Below are 19742 nucleotides of genomic sequence, written 5' to 3' on the forward strand. Positions count from 1 at the left end.
AAGAGCTGACCTATTTTACTGCTAAGTTGTTAAATCCACTGTATCAAACCCCTTTTTGAGATCTAACATTACCATACCACAAAATTTCCCCCCATCTACTTCCTTATGTGGTCAGTCAGATATAGTAGGCAGGTGTCAGTGGAATGGAATAATTAACTTCCTGTCTGCAATATCATATACAGTGCCTTGCAAAAGTATTCATCCCCCTTGGCGTTTTTCCTATTTTACTGCATTACAACCTGTAATTTAAATAGATTTTTATTTGGATTTCATGTAATGTAGATACACAAAATAATCAAATTTGGTGAAGTGAAAAGAAAAAATAACTGTAAATAAATGTAAAACGGAAAAGTGGTGCATGCATATGTATTCACCCCCTTTGCTATGAAGCCCCTAACATAAGATCTGGTGCAACCAATTACTTTCAGAAGTCACATATTTAGTTAGATTGCACACAAGTGGACTTTATTTAAGTGTCACATGATCGCTGTATATATACACCTGTTCTGAAAGGCCCCAGAGTCTGCAACACCACTTAGCAAGGAGCTCTCCAAACAGGTCAGGGACAAAGTAGTGGAGAAGTACAGATCAGGGTTGGGTTATAAAAAAATATCTGAAACTTTGAACATCCTACGGAGCACCATTAAAACCATTATTAAAAAATGGAAAGAATATGGCACCACAACAAACCTGCCAAGAGAGGGCCGCCCACCAAAACTCACGGACCAGGCAAGGAGGGCATTAATCAGAGAGGCAACAAAGAGACCAAAGATAACCCTGAAGGAGCTGCAAAGCTCCACAGCAGAGATTGGAGTATCTTTCCATAGGACAACTTTAAGCCATATACTCCACAGAGCTGGGCTTTACGGAAGAGTGTCCAGAAAAAAGTCATTGGTTAAAGAAAATAATAAGCAGACATGTTTGGTGTTCGCCATAAGGCATGTGGGAGACTCCCCAAATATATGGAAGAAGGTACTCTGGTCAGATGAGACTAAAATTGAGCTTTTTGGCCATCAAGGAAAACGCTATGTCTGGCGCAAACTGAACACCTCCATCACCCCCAGAACAGCATCCCAGCATCCAGTGAATCATGGTGGTGGCAGCATCATGCTGTTGGGATGTTTTTCATCGGCAGGGACTGGGAAACTGTTCGGAATTGAAGAAATTATGGATGGCACTAAATACAGGAAAATTCTTGAGTGAAACCTGTTTCAGTCTTCCTGAGATTTGAGACTGGGACAGAGGTTCACCTTCCAGCAGGACAATGACACTAAGCATACTGCTAAAACAACACTTGAGTGGTTTAAGGGGAACATTTAAATGTCTTGGAATGGCCTAGTCAAAGCCCAGACCTCAATCCAATTGAGAATATGTGGTATGACTTAAATATTGCTGTACACCAGCGGAACCCATCCAACTTGAAGGAGCTGGAGCAGTTTTGCCTTGAAGAATGGGCAAAAATCCAAGTGGCTAGATGTGCCAAGCTTATAGAGACATACCCCAAGAGACTTGCAGCTGTAATTGCTGCAAAAGGTGGGGGGGGGGGTGAATAGTTATGCACGCTCAAGTTTCCCTTTTCTTTGTCTTATTTCTTGTTTGCAAATATTTTGTATCTTCAAAGTGGTAGGCATGTTATGTAAATCAAATGATACAACCCCCCCAAATCCATTTAAATTCCAAGTTGTATGGCAACAAAATAGGAAAAATACCAGGGGGGTGAATACTTTTGCAAGCATCTGTAGCTTTGAAATCGTGTCATTACGTACTTTTGAGGAAAATAGGCAAGTTTTTCGACATATACACTGACTTTGAGAAGGGTTTGCATGACAATTAGCTTAGCAACAGCGTGATGCAGCATGACAACGTGAACACGGTTGGTCGACAGTCTGCTGGGTCGGGCGTTATCCTATTTCCTGTCTAATATCTCTGGCAACGGCACCATGCAATGCACCCTGGACTAAAGAGGCAGACAAATAGGCAGACAAATAGGAAAAATGTGCTAGACCCTCTATCACAGTGCTACGTCATACCTGCCGGATTTCTGTATGCTTGAACTCCAATAACTCAGATACACATGAAAACATGGAATGACACAGGAAATCAATAGAACATCACTCAGGGATGCACATCAACAATATAACATTACAAAATGGGTGAACCTTTCCTTTAAAAGGCCAGAGACACATCATTACCCGGAGGAGTTCTTGCAATTTGTGCTGGGAATTATCTCATTTTTGCATGTAGATTAAATAATCTTGTTGTGATGAAGGGTCTAATATGAATTAATATGAAAATGAACTAACAGGGACACCTTCCTAATATTGAGTTGCACCCAATTCGTTGGGGAATGGACTCTACAAGGTGTTGAAGGAGTTCCACAGGGGTGCTGGCCCATGTTGTGTCTAATGCTTCCCACAGTTGTGTCAAATTGGCTGGATGTAGTTTGGGTAGTGGACCATTCTTGATACATAGGAAACTGTTGAGTGTGAAAAACCCAGCAGCTTTGCAGTTCTGGACACACCCCGACCAGTACAGCTGGCACCTACTACCATACCCCTTTAAAAGGCACTTAAATATTTTGTCTTGCTCATTCACCCTCTGAATGGCACACATACACAATCTATGTATCAATTGTCTCAAGGCTTAAACATCCTTTGACATTTCTCCTCCTCTTCATTTACACTCTTTGAAGTGGCATCAATAAGGGATCATAGAGTAGCTTTCACCTGGATTCACCTGGTCAGTCTGTGTCATGGAAAGAGCAATGTTTTGTTAACTCAGTGTCTAGTTCCAATTTAATCAACCATTATGTGTCATTGGCCCTGTGAGTCACAACCCATTTGACAGATGTCAGGAGTTTGCCTTTGGCAATCTGTCATTATTGAACATTTAGTGTAGAGAGACTATCAAACAATTCAAAATAAAATGAGCCGCTCTATTGTGTATAATTGCTTTACGTGCTGTTATCGTGCCATGCACAGCGCATTAAAGAGAGTTTATTGCCACTGCGGTTGTTTATTGTTTAGGTTTGTTTTAACCACATGTATTCGTAATGTATGCTTGGGTGCGTTTGTCTTGTGCACCATGAGTTAATGGGCAAAATGTACCATCCTGTTTTTGAGCAATAAACACAATGCAGTTAGCATGTCATCTGAGGATAAGGCTAAATTCAGTAAAAACCAAGCAGCTTGTCATGACCACTCTCCTCAACAAGCGTATTAAAGCTAGTTAATTCCCTCCATTAAACGCAACGGATATCATTACCATTGTCGAGCAGGTAGAAGTGCCATAACAGCAGCCCTTTTCCTTTGCTGAGTTTGCAATATCCTTGAAAGCCATTGCTCCTCGAATGATTTAATGCTGCATTGTTGTGAATTATCTCTTATTATCTTTTCTAACAAAAACAACAACCATGTAAGACATGATAAAACTCGCTTTAGGGGTGAAAATTAAACTATGCTTCCTCTTCATTGATCTGTGTTGGGCTTTAAAAGCCTCATATGTTTACCATTACCTCGGTTACTATTATTCAAACGGAAGGGCTAGCCTGAGTGAACAGTGATTTGTGGAGGGTTGGGGTATCCCCTGAGGTATCCGCTTGATCTTATTAACCTCAGATTGGGTGTCTTCCAATGGGCGCTGAATATAATTGACTTAATCTGAAAGGCCTGGTTTATTAGAGGCAGTTTGAATTACCTTTAACTACTGAGTGTAATAGGTAAAGAAGTGGAGGTAAAATTGGTTACAGTGGTTGTGACAGCAGCTAGGGGATTGGAAAGGCGGCTGTATTGTATTTGTGACTATGCTACCCTGCTTGAGACATGCATTTTTTTTTTATCTCTTTATGTACAAATAGGATGCATTTGTATGTCTTACTCCTCTAACGTGTATTGCTTGGGGAAACTGGTATTTTGTGACTCAAGCTTAAGTTGTCGACTCAAGTCACACCAAATTGTAAATCTTCAGCCATTCAAAGGATTTGAGGATACCGATTTCAAATCTTTTAATCCTTTTTTTTTCGCAGGTCCCGGAGCACCCACTGTGATCTTACACAGCCTCAATAATGCCAGTAAGAAGTCAACTTAATCTCTCTTAACTGATAGGTATGTCATAAACTGCTCAAAGGAGTTAGCGAGACAACTTAGAACGTTGGCATTTTGCCAGAACCAACCAGTGTAAAAAAAAAGAAGCTATTGCTCACTTTGTTCAAATATTGAAGATTTGCTGTTGAAAAATACCAGCCCCACTCTCACTGGTACCCTTGTTGACTCTGAACTAGCAATGCGAATCGACCCCCTGCTGTCTTAATTTCCTTATTTTCATTTACACCATCCATGTCTGGATATCTGTCATTGTTTTGTCTTGAACGTTAACAGCTGCAGTGGAAAAAATGCAATCAATTTGCCCAGGGTTATTTGGACAAACCTTCCAATCCACAGCTGAGAACTTCAGGGCCTTGGCAGTTTCACAATGAGACGTCTATTGATTTGGGGTTTCTATTGAAAATACTGGATGAATTATTTTTTTCCAGTTTCCTCTCAGATGGCTGAAATTAAGGATACAATAGGCATTCATTGTGTAGTTCAATGTAGAGAAAATGGCAGGTGGGCTTCTTTTAAAAACAGTCATTGACAAGCAGTTGTTGGTAAATATGAGATATCTTTGGCGAAAGGAAAACTTTCTGCATGCCAGTGAGTCTGCTATTTGCTCTGCCAGCTGTGGCAAGATCAATAGCACACCTACTCAATCGTATACAGCAGACACTGATTACGTTACAGTGGTCAAACTCAGATGCAGGCAGCACCTGTCAGGCTACATTAGTTCATTATTTGGATGCTGAAGTACAATGTTGAGTTCAAAATAATTCCCATCTGTCATCAGTGTTTGTGTGTTTTGATGATACCACAGTCTTTATAGTAGACCAATAAACATCTTATTCTGGGTTAGAAAATACAATGCATCTGGTCGTATGCACCATTCAAAGGCTTGTTATAAGGGCTAAACAATTGGCACCTGGTTGGTTATCAAGGACACTGTTCAACTCCCCACTAGAATTATCATTAAAAAGTGTGCTGGAAATCCTTGAAAGCTGTAAAGTTTATTTTTATTTCATTTCAGGCTTGAAAGAGAAGTCTTTATGCGTTATATAAGTCTAATATAATTCCACTTGCATCTCGCTAGAATAAGTGTCCCACATTGTGAACATATCTAAAACTAATGCAACCTTGTTCCCCTATTAGATTACTACATCCTTGAGAACAACTCTCTACTAAAGGCCGCTTTAAAGGTCAAGAGGATTCAGATGACGGATTTCAGAACAATCCAGATGGAACATTTTGGTATCATTTTGGCTAATGACACATTTTTTTTCTGTCAGTTTCTCTAATCTATTATTCTAAGGTTGTTGCTAATGGCTACTTTCTCTGCTCAGATCTGCCTTTGAAGATCTCTTACCCACCAGACTTTTCTGAATCGCGTCACTATGGCTTGCTATTGATAGTGTACGTATCGCCATCAGTATCTGTGCTCACTGTTGTTGAATTAATCTGTTTGAAGTGTTTTTATCTATGTATTCCCATCTATTATGATTGATATGAACCCCATCGCGTGAGAGTCAGACTGTCGTTACAGTGCCCATAGTGTCAACGCTATTTCATTCTAACAATTATATTTCTTCTTTCAGCGATGGCTCCCCCGGTGGCCAGGCGGTGAGCGACCGTTTCGTCCTGGACTGGGACTCGGTTCTGGTCAGCTCGGATAACGTCATAGTGGCTCGTCTGGACGGCAGAGGGAGTGGCTTCCTGGGCCAGAGGGTTCTACATGAAGTCCACCGGCGTTTGGGAACCATAGAGGTGCAGGATCAAATCACAGCTGTGGAGTATGTATTAGTTTTATCCCATGAAATGTAATTTGGTTTTAACTCTAGCTATATCAATAAGTAATTAGCCTTAGAATACATGCTAATTCAACAATCTGCTCACATTTTCCATTTAGCTGTCAAACAATCTTAAAACATTTTGGGGAAGTGAATTCATATTGCTGTTGTCTATGAGTGACATCATGCTTTGTAACTTATTTCAGATACATGTTGACATTCCCGTACATTGATCGGACACGGATAGGAGTATTTGGGAGGGTAAGAATCTATTGACAGAATCTATCATACTGCTAATAGGCATCTGATTTTGAAAATCTGTAGACCAATTTTATGGAAACGTTGCAGAAATGGTCCATTGGGCTTCAATGGTAGGAAAATTGTGTGCTAAGAAAACTGTGAAATTCTATAAAAATTACAACATGATGGAATATATTGTTTTATGGTATAAGGAGTACATCTGAAATTAAGTCAAATGTTGTCTGGAATAGCACAATATGACAATGTGACATTTTTCATTTCATAAAAGTACAGACTCAGAGTTTAAATTGTATATCTAACACTCTAGTTGGGGTAAACATGGGAAAATTTGATTAACTTGTTATCCCACTTTGATGAGAAGTAGGAGAAAAATGACCTTGAATGATTTTCACACTTTCTTTGTTTATAACCATTCAGCATCATTCACACCCTCTTAAACTTTAGCCCCACCCATCTCTTTAAGAATTCACATGTAAAGGTATGAGTGAGCATGGCATTGTCCTCCAGAAAGTAGTCTCTTGATTATCTCCCTCCGTTGTCTCAGCCAATCATGTATCCTGCCTTTCTCCCTACATTGCTCAGTGCTTCTCCTTGACTAAACTAGACTCATCATTTCTTTATTTAATTCATATTTACAGATCCCATACACATTTTTAATTAAGGCATATGACATTTTCAAACAGCCCTACTGTGAAGTAGAAAATAGCCTCAAACTCATGCGATCCTGAATCTGGTCAAAAATGTATTAAAATGTATGTATTTTGCTATCAAAAACATCTATTTTTTTAAAGGATCAACTATTTGGCGGGGTTTCTATGTATGGAGAACATCTAATTTATGGTTCTCCTTTCTGGGTTCACTTGGAGAGAAATAACCTGTCTTAATTCTTTACCATTATATGAATGGTCGTCAATGGCAGTATTCGGACCACTTTTATTTAAAGATACATTCTTGTTCTTTGATGTGTAGAGGGAACATCAAAGTTACTCCTGATGTATTTGTTTGTCCAGGAAAATAATCTGCTGATGTATTTGAAAGGGAAATAATCTCTCTTACTTGTCTGTCAACATATGAATATGGCCCTATGTCACTGTGTTGCAACATTTTAAGCCCAATTATGTGTTTTTGCAACAGTTACAAAATTACCTCTAGCTCTGGCTCAGAATGTTTGATTCAAAAAAATGTTTATATACATAATCACCACATCTTAGAGAAGACAGTAAGCAATTTTTCAAGTCATGTACTTGCATGGATGGCTACCAACATATGCATTGTGTAGGGGACCAGTGTGGTCTTAAACAAGTGGACATGCTTCTAATGTTTCAGGGGCTACTGATGCCACAATAATAATACTGACACAAAACAAATGCTACTAAGATACATTTAGGTCTAGGGAGATGCACTATGTAGTGTTAAACATATTTTTTTTGTTGATGACCTGTACATTTTATGACCTGTAGATCATTGTTTATGACCTGTAGGCAGAGTTAAATTTTTGCAACCATGGGTCTCATAGGGTTAATGACTTTAGGAGAAACGTACTCAACTTGTCAGGACCAAATTTCACATTATTTGTTCGCAGTTTCCCAGGATTTAAAAGTTTTTATTTTATTTTTAATTTTGTAAAAAAATTAAATCGTTTTTTGATTGATTTCAAAATGATAAAGCGGTCCCGATTCTGTGTATTGTATGGAAACTGCATTTTTTGTTTACTTGTTTGTATCTTGTTGTCTTGATTGTTTTCCAGGGTTATGGTGCCTATATTACATTAATGATGCTCAAATCAACCGACAGCCTGTTCAAATGTTCAGTAGCAATGTCCCCCGTCACGGACTGGAAACTATATGGTGAGTAGAAGCTTGGAAATCCCAATGTCCGTTCCATTGACGGATTCCAGATATTGCACTTCACAAGGATGGATAGAGGGGTAGGAAAGGAAAGGAGAGGTGACTGAAGTGTTGACACCTAAGTTGGGTATCCTCTTCACTTGGGGCACCGTTTATGTAGAGTATGTGATTCGCCTCACACAGGGCACCGTTTATGTAGGAGATTGTCCTATTTTGTAAAACATTCCTCAATAAGGAATTGGATACTGTTCAAATTGTACATTAACATGATACATTGCAACACATGAGCCACACAGAGAGACCAAATGACTGAAGATTGAACCATAGAGATCCCCGTATCTTCAATGGCTGTGTGAAGTTGCTGGATATTGGCGGGAACTGGAACACGCTGTCTTACACGTTGATGCAGAGCATCCCAAACATGCTTAATGGGTGACATTTCTGGTGAGTATGCAGGCCATGGAAGAACTGGAAAATGTTTTGCTTCCAGGAATTGGGTACAGATCCTTGCGACATGTGGTCTGTGGTTGTGAGGCCGGTCAGATGTACTGCCAAACCATTGGAGGTGGCTTATGGTAAAGAAATGAACATTCCGTTCTCTGTCAACAGCTCTGGTGCCCACTCTCTCAAAACATGAGACAACTGTGGGGTTGTGTGACAAAACTGCACATTGTCCCCAGCACAAGGTGTAATTATCATGTTGTTTAAGTAGCGTCTTGATGTGCCACACCTCTCAGGTGGATGGATTATCTTGGCAATGGAGAAATGCTCACTAACAGGAATGTAAACAACTGTGTGCACAAAATTGAGAGAAATAAGCTTTTTCTGCGTATGGAAAATGTATGGGATATTTTCATGGGACCAACACTTTACATGTTGGTTTATAGTAGAATGACAGAGATCACATGTTGTATAGCATTAGCAAAAGTACCACTTAGATGCACCTGAAACACTGAAGCTCTGTCTGTACCTGCCACCCTGTTTGGAATGTATCACTTTCTATTAAACAGCATCAGCGTTTTCCGAGAGGTACCTTGGCATGCCATTACGGGACGACAGCAGATATCAGGTGCGTTTGCTTACCGCCTCCCTGCACTTGTTTGCCGTCAATCTTGTTTAGCTCTTTGAAAGCCGTCTCGCCATATCGTTGCTGACATGCTTGCGGTTAAGCTCCTGCAGTTACTGAGTGTCGCTACCATCAGAATTTTTTCCCTTTTCTTTTTTTGATGCTTCCAGAGCGCAGAGACTTTGTCACTCATCTCCACGGTAACTGTGGCGCATTAACTTGTTAGATCGCAATGCGTTCATGTTTTGACGAGCTGCTGAAAGGGGACGTCTGGCTTTCCCAGACACCCCCGCGGTGTGGATCTGCCGCTATGTCAAACAGCTGGTTCAGTTACACTGATGAGAGAGACGGAACTGCAGCAGGTAAAATCCTGAGAACTGCTGTTCCACTGACATGACTTCTAGACAAAATAAATAAACTTGGTATACAGACAAAAAGGCAATGTTTATGAAGGTGACATCTAAGGTTAAAAGATGTTCCATATTCCTACTGTCATGGCTTAGAATTGAACTTTGTATACATGTGTTATTGTAATGTACAATGGATTGATCGTTGATTATTTTATGCCTGATATCAATTAATTCAATTACAGTGCCTTTCAGATAAATCAAGCTGTTTATTTACGAGTGACTGCATTTGCACAGTAAGCTAACTTAAATGCAGATTGTGCACTCTCAATCTAACTTATATAGCAGTCACAACCATTAGGCATTTTTGTTATAACAGTATACATAGGAAGCTTAGCTTCCCCTAAAGAAAAATTGCCAAAATAAAATAGCCTACTCCTGTCTATACAGAAATATATAAAATCATTTAAAATAGGCTACTACCACAGAAAGCATGATTTGGCCACACAGGCTGTGGATTGAAAAATAAGCTGTGGATTGTTTAAAACCGCATTGCCTATTTTAAGTCTGAAGGGCCCGGGCAGCGTGTGAGGCAAATAGCCTACTAAATAGATGATTGTTGAGTTGCGACTGTCAGTGAAAAGTAGAGGCCCAGCCAGGCGTATTGCAATATTTCCAAATACAATCGCAGAAAAACATAGTTTGGAAAGGAAATGGCTTTTGCTGCAAAGAGAAGACAATGAAAAAACTGTAATCTGTCTTTTCATGATCAAAATATTCAACTTAATTGAGTGAACATTATAGCCTATTTTATTGGCACCATGCAGAGGAGAGCATTGGCCATATCCGCAGTGAGTGCGCATATTCACTCTTTATCATTGTTGGGTCAGTGCCACTTGAAAGTTTGTTTTTTGACAATTATTTCCTCCTCCTGTTTAGATGGACATCATATTGTATTTGTGTCTCCCCTTTTCGTAGGCCTATTATATGGATCAGACAGTGTTGTTTTTATTGATCTGTTTGTCAGTGTCAGCAGAGTAGGCTACCCTGTAATTTCTATTGTATTAAAAAATATTCTGTTTATATCTCCAGTCATATAGCAGAATTCATTCCTGTGCAAAAAAAAAGAAGATGCATATCTCATATAGCCTATAGCCTAGGCCTATTCTATGCCACCACGAGCTCAGCATTGTTGCATTGTTATGGTGACAATTAGCTTCCCCAAACTAGAAACTTACTTGCCGCCAATGACAGCATCCATACCGCAGGAATAAAGTACAGTCTGCACCATTACACTCCATACACTCCTCTCACTAGGAATTCCTCTTGACCTTCCCTTCTAACAATATGCCAGCAAACTGTTTTTATGATTCTTTAACACTTCTATGGATGGCTCTATTGCAGTTCTCCAGTGTGTTGCAGAACGTCCAGCCACTGAGGGAACAGACTCTGATGCTTGTCCACGGCACAGCAGATGGTGAGTGACTAACTAAGAGAAACCATGAAAAAAGACCTCCGCATTGATCTGGGGTCAGTTTTGGAGCTGTTGTGTTATTCCTTACTTTGTATGACTAATCTTCAGTGTGTTTCTTGCCAGACGGCACATGAAACAGCAATAACCTGACAATTGCAAAAACTGCCATAACTGAAGAACTTGTAACAAAAATGACTGATTTATGAAATATGAGTTATTTAAATAATATATTGGACATAGAATACATGAAACAGAGTCAAGAATTGGGCCATTTCATGGTACAGAGAATGGATTAGCCACAAGAAATCTCAAATGTTTCAAGTTAGACCAATTTATATAAGGTAATTTCTTCTCCACCCTGTCATGTTTTATGTTCAAATGTGATCTTGCCTCTCTTCCCTGTGATGATTCAAGCAGAATTCTGCTGACATATTTTCTTCTGCGTTTCAGCCAATGTTCACTTTCAGCATACTGCTGAGCTCATCAGGAACCTTGTGAAAGTTGGAGCAAACTACTCAATGCAGGTATGGAGAAAGTTATTGCACACTGTACTGTAGTAAACAGGTACTGTGTAGTGTGCAGGTACACTAGATACATGAAGCCATAAGCCTACTCAAGCTATGGTTGCTTTGAATGTACACTAGCAAAAACAAAACTATGCAGTACCCTACCTTATGTACAGTATGTTACTGTATGTAGTACCATAACCATACAGTACCACCAGCTACTGTGTTGAAAATAAAGTAATTACACACAGTCATACAGTGGTGATATAAAGAAATAGGAGTAAAAGCTTTTCACCAATGCTGCTTTGCACATGTTGTGTTCATGTTGTACTCATATTGCCTTACCTCCTTACTTCATTTGCACACACTGTATACTGATTTTTCTATTGTGTAATTGACTGTGTGTTTGTTTATCCCATGTGTAACTCTGTGTTGTTGTTTTTGTCGCACTGCTTTTCTTTATCTTGGCCAGGTCGCAGTTGTAAATGAGAACTTGTTTTCAACTGGCCTACCTGTTTAAATAAAGGTGAAATAAAAAAATGAATAACAAATGTTGTGTTTATGTCGTGGTGTTCTAGCTCTATCCAGATGAGGGTCATTTCCTGTCCCAGCGGAGTCGGCAGCACCTCTTCGGGTCGCTCACCAACTTCTACAGGGAGTGTCTCAGGGAAGAGATCCTACCACTGCCCAATGATGATGAGGAGGAGGAAGAAGAGTAGGAGTTATGATGTGTTGGGAACCTTCGGCAGGACTTTGGCAGGACTTCCTCTCTGTAAACATTTGCTGAAGCCTGCACTAAAGGCTGGTGGCTTTTGGACCAAGTGTTAAGACAGAGGTGGACAGTGAGAGTTGCTGAGGCTTCTTGTGTGTGTGTGTGTGTGTGTGTGTGTGTGTGTGTGTGTGTGTGTGTGTGTGTGTGTGCGTGTACATTAGATCGTTTGTGTTAGTTTGAGAAAGAGAGTTTGATAGTGTGTCTGCGTGTGTACGTTTGTGTGTGCATGTGTTTTCATTCAGAGAACTTCCAAGGACACCTGTCAAAGACAATGGAGAAGGGCATTGTCGAGACTACAAGCTGGAACTCTCACTAATCCAAAATGCCACTTCGATCACTTTCGGCAAAGCACATAGCAGACTGCCTCCATCATCGATGGCGGCCATTAGTGTTGCAACATCCACACTTGCAAGTGCATGGTTCTTTTCCCCTTGCAGCTTCACTAGTTTTGTTAGACTTTGTTGTAGTAGTTATTGGGAAGAGACAAACACAGATTCAATTCCTCCCCCTCAATATTATTTGTTCTTGTTGCACAAGGAAATGCTCCACTGCTCTTCAGAGACATACTGTAGGCAATGCAAGTTCACCATCACTGTGACGTTGTCCACGAATAAGTGTAATTCCTGCTGAATGCTCTCTCATTGTCAACCCCCACTGAAAAAAACAGTACTTTGGGCACACTTAAACAATGGTCTTATGTAGACATGTCCAATGCCTTATGAAGTGCTACATAAGACCATAAAACCACGTACTGGCATTCATAGCCATTCATTATTAGCAGCTTCATTAGCAACCTGTGTCAGCTCAGTCCTTTGAGATGCAATATGACATAGTGCAGTCTCATAGACAGTTAATATCAGTTATAAGGTCAGGTCATAAACCAGTTATAACTCCAGTGAGTAGAGAGTGGTCACAAAGGCCATAAAATGACATTGTGTAGGCCTAAGTAAGGGGTTTGCATGTCTACAGCAGTGTGTACATACATATATTTTTTAGATATGTCAGATCTCATGGATAGGTTAGTCTATGGGAACGGAATGATTTGACCTGTATGTCTTGTACATTTTCCAGTTGATTTTTGTTTCGGTTTAGTTTTCTTCCAAGGGTAGATTTTGTAATGCTTGTTAATTTTGCTGTTTCTAAAGGGAGGGGGGATGTGGGTGTTGGGTTATTGTGATTGTCCTCTAGTGATGATTATGAATAAAAAAGCACAGAAAAACAAATATATTACCATTAGGTATTTTGCACAAATGACATCCAACCACAGTGTTTTCAGTATTGATTGACAAATTAACGAATGATCCAGTCAATTACATACAATCGGTTTGTTGACCTTGGACTCACCTTTGTGCCTAGACTGTTTGAGTTGGTCATGGTCTGAAGACAAATTCAATAAGGGCCTTGAGGCAGTTGGCCTACAGATATCTGACATTGGATGCGTCTCAATCCACCTCATCCGCCGATGTTGCACTTCAGCATCTACATTACGTTGCTTTCTCCTGGGTAGATACATGATAATTACAAGTATATCCTATGTAACTGCATTGTTCTTACATTACACTTGATTCAGTATAGCCTTTGAGACAGGTCATAACATAGAAATGAACACATTGAAAGTGACCTGGAGTTAATAGCAGGGTGTGCCTTTGTTACAATTGTTGTTACCAGGTCCTAGCCTATTTATCGATCCTGGTATTACATGTGGCTTCAATGGGAGTGGCATATTTTGGTTTGACTTTCAAAAGTATAATTACAAAACATTAGTTACATAGTGGACCAAGAGAATGTGCAGTAACATCAGTAGTTACACATGCGGAATAACCTTCAGCAAGTGAATATGTAATAACACATTCCTTGTTCCAATTGTGTAATAACTGATTCCACAAACAACCCTATTAACATGTAATTACTTAGTAAAACTGTGTAACTACGATGTTAAGCTATTACTGTGTTAGTTTACATAGTAATAAGGGCCACATAATATAAGGTGTTACCTGGCAATATTGAAGCTTTTTTCTTGTTTTTCAAGCGAGGGTTTTTTAAGGGAGTATATGCGAGGCACAGATGTTCATTTTGCCTAGCCGAGTTCTGCCAGGAGCAAACCGAACCTAGTATGCGGGCGCATTTAGTTGGATCTACGCCAGGAGTGAGCATCTCTGGTCATAGAGGGCTAGTGTGTGTGTGTGTGTGTGTGTGTGTGTGTGTGAGAATGAGAGAATGAGAGAAGAGAGAGATATGAAGATATATATTGCATAAACCAGGCCTGGTGACAAGGCTGCATTTGCCACAGCACTTTTCAACCACTTTTGATTTAATCGAATAACATATATGGACACAAAGCGTTAAAAAGAGGGTCAAAGTGCTGTTCTTTAGACCGATTTGCCTCATGATTTGTCATCTCGCGCACAATTTCTATGCCCTTCACGCTCAAGGCACACTCTTCACTTTCCTCCGGTATTTGTTTAGCAAGAGTGATAACACAACACAACATTCCCGACAGACACAAGCAAAAACTCTTACATACTGTAAATGTAGAAGCCTGTACACCTCAATATTACAGTAGCTATTTGACAGCAGTACTACACCTGCACCTTTCGACGACACAAGTTGTTCTGCTTCCACGAGCACATCCAATGCTAGCATCAGTAATTCTAAATTTGTTCTTAGCCCAGCTATCATGGACACTGACAGTTGTGAATCTGATGCAGCCGAATAGCTACTGCCCCCTTACCCGGGAAAGCACCGAACAACAGACAGGGACATTGGACCATCGAAGAGGCGCAAATATGACGAGAACTACATTGATTTGGGCTTCACTTATATTGGGAGTAGTACCTTTCCTCAGCCACAGTGTGTTATATGTGCAAAAGTACTATCTCACAACTCAATGAAACCTTCACTCTTGCGCAGACATTTAGAAACAAAGTATGCCAATTTTAAAATGAAGCCACAAGAGTTTTTTGAGCGACAATTAAGATGACTTTCGAGTAGTAAGACGTATAAAAGTAATAGATACCATTTAATAAGAGTGTTTTATATGGTGAGCTACCGAGTGGCTAGGACAGGCAAGCCCCATACTATTGTGGAGGACTTAATTCTTCCTGCTGCCACAGATATGGCTGGGAAGATTCTGGGGGAAAAGGCCCCAAAAAATGTACAGACAATTCCTTCATCAAACAACACTGTTTCACAACACATTAGTGACATGGCAGGAGATGTTTTGAAACAATTACTTCTTCGCACACAAGCCAGGGAATTCTATGCGTTACAGCTGGATGAGTCAACAGACATGGCGGGCCTAGCACAGCTCCTGGTGTTATGTCCGTTACATTTATGGGGGGGTCAAGTAAGGAAGACATCCTCTTCTGCAAACCACTAGAAACCAGGACAACAGGAGAGAATATTTTTAAAGTCTCGGATAGCTTTGTGACATCAAATGGACTTTGGTGGTCAAGATGTGTTGGTATCTGTACTGATGGCGCAAAAACCATGACAGGGAGACTGAGGCTGTCACGGGATCCTTCTGTTGAAGGAGAGGCGGACCAAAACGCAGCATGGTTATTGTGATACATCTTTAATGAAGATGATAAATGAACAATATGTGAAAAACCGAAAACAGCCCTGTCTGGTGTAACAAACACAAAGACAGGAACAATCACCCACAAAACCCAACACAAAACAGGCTACCTAAATATGGCTCCCAATCAGAGACAATGACTAACACCTGCCTCTGATTGAGAACCATATCAGGCCCAAACACAGAAACAGACAAACAAGACATCCAACATAGAATGCCCACTAAGATCACACCCTGACCAAACAAAACATAGAACATACAAAGCAAACTATGGTCAGGGTGTGACAGAGGCGGTAAAGCGCATGCAAGCAGTTGCTCCCGACGCCACTTGGTAATCTTTGCCAAAGATCCTGACAGCTTGAAAGACGTTTTGGACACTACAGTGAAAATTGTTAACTTTGTTAAAGCAAAGCCACTGAACTCTCGTTCAGCACTATGCAATGATATGGGCAGCGACCATTTAACGCTTTTACAACATACAGAAGTGCACTGGTTATCAAGGGGCAAAGTATTAACATGTTTTTTTAAATTGAGAGACGAGCTTAAAGCTTTCTTTACTGACCATAATTTTCACTCGTCTGACCGCTTGCATGACGACGGCTTTCTCACACGACTGGCCTATCTGGGTGATGTTTTTTCTCACCTGAATGATCTGAATCTATGATTACAGGGACTCTCCGCAACTATATTAAATGTGGGGGACAAAATTGAGGCGATGATTAAGAAGGTGGAGCTCTTCTCTCTGCATTAAGGATAACACACAGGTCTTTCCATCATTGTATGATTTGTTGTGTGCAAATGAACTCAAGCTTACGGACAACGTCAAATGTGATACAGCGAAGCACCTGAGTGGGTTGGGTGCGCAATTATGCAGGTACTTTCCCAAAAAGCGGATGACACAAACAACTGGATTCGTTATCCCTTCCATGCCCTACCTCCAGCCTACTTACGATATCTGAACAAGAGAGCCTCATCGAAATTGCAACAAGCTGTTCTGTAAAAATGTAATTTAATCAGAAGCCACTGCCAGATTTCTGGATTGGAGTGAGCTCAGATTATCCTGCCTTGGCAAATCGCGCTGTTAAGACACTGATGCCCTTTGCAACCACGTACCTATATGAGAGTGGATTCTCAGACCTCACAAGCATGACAACTAAATACAGGCACAGACTGTGTGTGGAAAATGATTTAAGACTGAGACTCTCTCCAATATAACACAACATTGCAGAGTTATGTGCATCCTTTCAAGCTCACCCTCTCATTAACTTGAGTTATTCACAATTTTCGATTAACAAATAATGTTTTATATGTAAGATGGCTAAATAAAGAGCAAAATTATTTATTATTATTATTATGATTTGTGCCCTGGTCCTATAAGAGCTCTTTGTCACTTCCCATGAGCCGGGTTGTGACGGGTTGTGACAAAAACACTCATTCTTATATTTTAATAAATGTATTGTATAGTGTGTGTGTGGCAGGCTTACAATGATGGCAAAAAAACAACATTTGAGAGTGCGCTGACCCTGGTGCTAGAGGGGGTACGCAGCTGGAGGTGGAATGTTTAAAGGAGTACGGGACTATAAAAAGTTTGTTAACCACTGCTGTATTGCATGGAAACAAGAAAGATGTTCAGGCTGATCAACTGTAGGCTACTAACAACAACAGCTTGTTAGTCTATCCTACTATGCACACTGTCCCTCTGGCCAGGGTAAACGAAGCAGTAATGTTGTGTATTCATAGCCCATTTTGTTTGTGAGAATGTGAATGGGATCAAATTCGGTTTATATTCAGACTTGGGCTGACTTGGGTATGTATACTTTTTCAATCCCAAAATGATTAACTGGAATTACTTAATAAACACAATTGCTGACATAGACTGTGAATACATTTTCAATTAGGACTACAGTTGCATAGGGCAGGACTACACATTGGAAACCTGCGTAAAGAAAGCTCAGCCCTGTGAGTTTTATGGTCCAATCATGTTGCTTTCTCTGTGTTTGTGTATAGGAAACCTCCATAGTCCTTCTTAAATATATATACATATACTGCAGGTTTCTGTAGTTTGACAGGGTTTTCATCCTCCCCAAGGCCAGGACTTTTTCCAGGACTTATGACCATATGACCTGATTAAACTCCATAAACTCTGCTCCCATCATAACCCATACAACAGACTAATCCCGTCATACCGTATAAGGTCCGGAGTATTACCTGGTTAGGTTACCAGATCAGGAATAACTAAGGACACCAGATATTTTTTTTCTCACACCACTCTGGGACCTGTGATGCCACCTCTGGCATAAAAAGATCTTGATATCTCATTGAAAAACACCATCCAACAGCGTCTCGGAGTAAATTACATTTAGCAGCACATGCAGTGATATTCAGTGCTTTGTGGTGTCGTATTTTGTGGAATGTTGTGGCACTTCATAGTAGTTTGAAGTATTTTTCAGTTGATCAAGAATGGTGTTTCTCTACTGTATAGTTGTCTCGGACCCCTCCGGAACTGTCATTACACACACCTGGTCCCCATTCCCATTGATTAGTAATTGTATAAGTGTGGCCTTTGGTCACCACTGTCCTGTCGATTATTGTTACAATGTCAGTTGGTCATGTGAGTACCTGTGCTGTGTTGTTTTGGCTTTCCTGACACTTGTATTGTGCAGATGATTACGGGTTTCGTCCCGTGTGGTATCATTGTGCACCCCGTGCATTATTTCAAGATACTCCTCGCTCTTTTGTTTGGGTTTCAACCCTGTGTTTTGTATACGTCTTTGTTTGTTCTTCATCCTCGTGCCTTTCCATGGCGCACTGTAAATTGGGTAAATAAAAAACCCTATTACGCAATCTTGCGCCTTTCTCCCGATCCCTTATACCAGCGTGACAATAGTTTCTTAGAAACAAACACATTGGGGCGGAAGGTAGCCAGATTCCAGATATAATAGATTAATTTTATTGTACAACATTTGGACATATATACAAATGCAATACACTAAAGGCATTGACTGTATGGTGTATGGGACCGTTTGTGTAATTTATTTGATGCAGGTACTAATATACATCAGATATTCCCAAACATTTTCAAACAGTCCATTTATATTTTCCAACAGGGCTATACATTTGGGTGAGTTTCTTTTCTTGCCTGAGTAGCCTCGTTTCACTGCCAAAAATAAAATGAAACCATCTAATGTTCAGTGAAACAACACAATGTCAAATACAAGTAGCACAGTCAAATAATTAACATCCACTCACATTAACCATTACCCTCTTATGGGAATTCCAATAACGGTCCGTATGTAGCCAAACGTAGCTGCTGCTCATCTTGGTATCTATACTGATGCCATGACAGGAAATGTGAACATGTAATTTAATCAGAAGCCACTGCCCGATTTCTGGATTAGAATACGCTCAGAGTATCCTGCCTTGAAAATCGTGCTGTTATTGTATAGTGTGTGTGGCCGACTTACAATGATAGAAAAAAAAAACATTTGAGACTGCGCTGACCCTAGTGCTAGAAGGGGTACGCAGGTTGAACGTTTGAAGGGGTACGGGACTATAAAAAGTTTGGGAACCACTGATATACATGACCAATAATTAGTAAAGCTGCACCATAATAAGATTAGAATTGTTCATTGAGGGATATACATGTTGGCCAAAAGTTGTGTGTTTTGTATAGGATTCATAAATTTAGGCCGGGATTTAGGGCTAGATTCAATCGGTATCACTGAAGTATCGAGGAAGAGTCACGTTATAGTTCGATTGAAAATTAAAGGCAATGTGCCCGCATTCGCCGAGACTGCATTTACGGTAAACGCTACGTGTCGGCTAAATCGGAAGTTACCTTAACATTTTACTGCGGCTCTTCACGTTACAGATTGAATCCAGCCCTAACGTTTACAATTAATGTTATTTCTGCAAGCGACAGGGAAATAGCCTTTAACAGGCACATTTTTGGCTCTGTAGTGTACTGCCCTATGAATCCTGGCCCTACTGTCCACCCTGACCCTTTATTTACATTAT

The 19742-nt window shown here is 40.2% G+C and overlaps 1 protein-coding gene across 2 annotated transcripts in view; it reads left to right on the plus strand.

The window, feature by feature from the left end:
* Window positions 1-13492, plus strand: part of LOC109871308 (inactive dipeptidyl peptidase 10-like) — a 142392-nt gene extending 128900 nt beyond the window's left edge. Inside the window, exons 17-26 of one of the 2 annotated variants that reach the window (XM_031806044.1) lie at window positions 4025-4069; window positions 5241-5339; window positions 5432-5501; window positions 5684-5878; window positions 6082-6136; window positions 7884-7983; window positions 8994-9052; window positions 10801-10873; window positions 11321-11394; window positions 11955-13492. In XM_031806044.1, the coding sequence (XP_031661904.1) occupies window positions 4025-4069; window positions 5241-5339; window positions 5432-5501; window positions 5684-5878; window positions 6082-6136; window positions 7884-7983; window positions 8994-9052; window positions 10801-10873; window positions 11321-11394; window positions 11955-12095 (911 nt within the window). In that variant the 3' untranslated portion in view covers window positions 12096-13492. The remainder of the gene's footprint in view (window positions 1-4024; window positions 4070-5240; window positions 5340-5431; window positions 5502-5683; window positions 5879-6081; window positions 6137-7883; window positions 7984-8993; window positions 9053-10800; window positions 10874-11320; window positions 11395-11954) is intronic. The other variant, XM_031806045.1, reaches the window with a different exon arrangement.
* The last annotated feature ends 6250 nt before the right edge of the window (window positions 13493-19742 follow it).

This window comes from Oncorhynchus kisutch, linkage group LG26, assembly GCF_002021735.2.
Source record: "Oncorhynchus kisutch isolate 150728-3 linkage group LG26, Okis_V2, whole genome shotgun sequence".
NCBI lineage: Eukaryota > Metazoa > Chordata > Actinopteri > Salmoniformes > Salmonidae > Oncorhynchus > Oncorhynchus kisutch.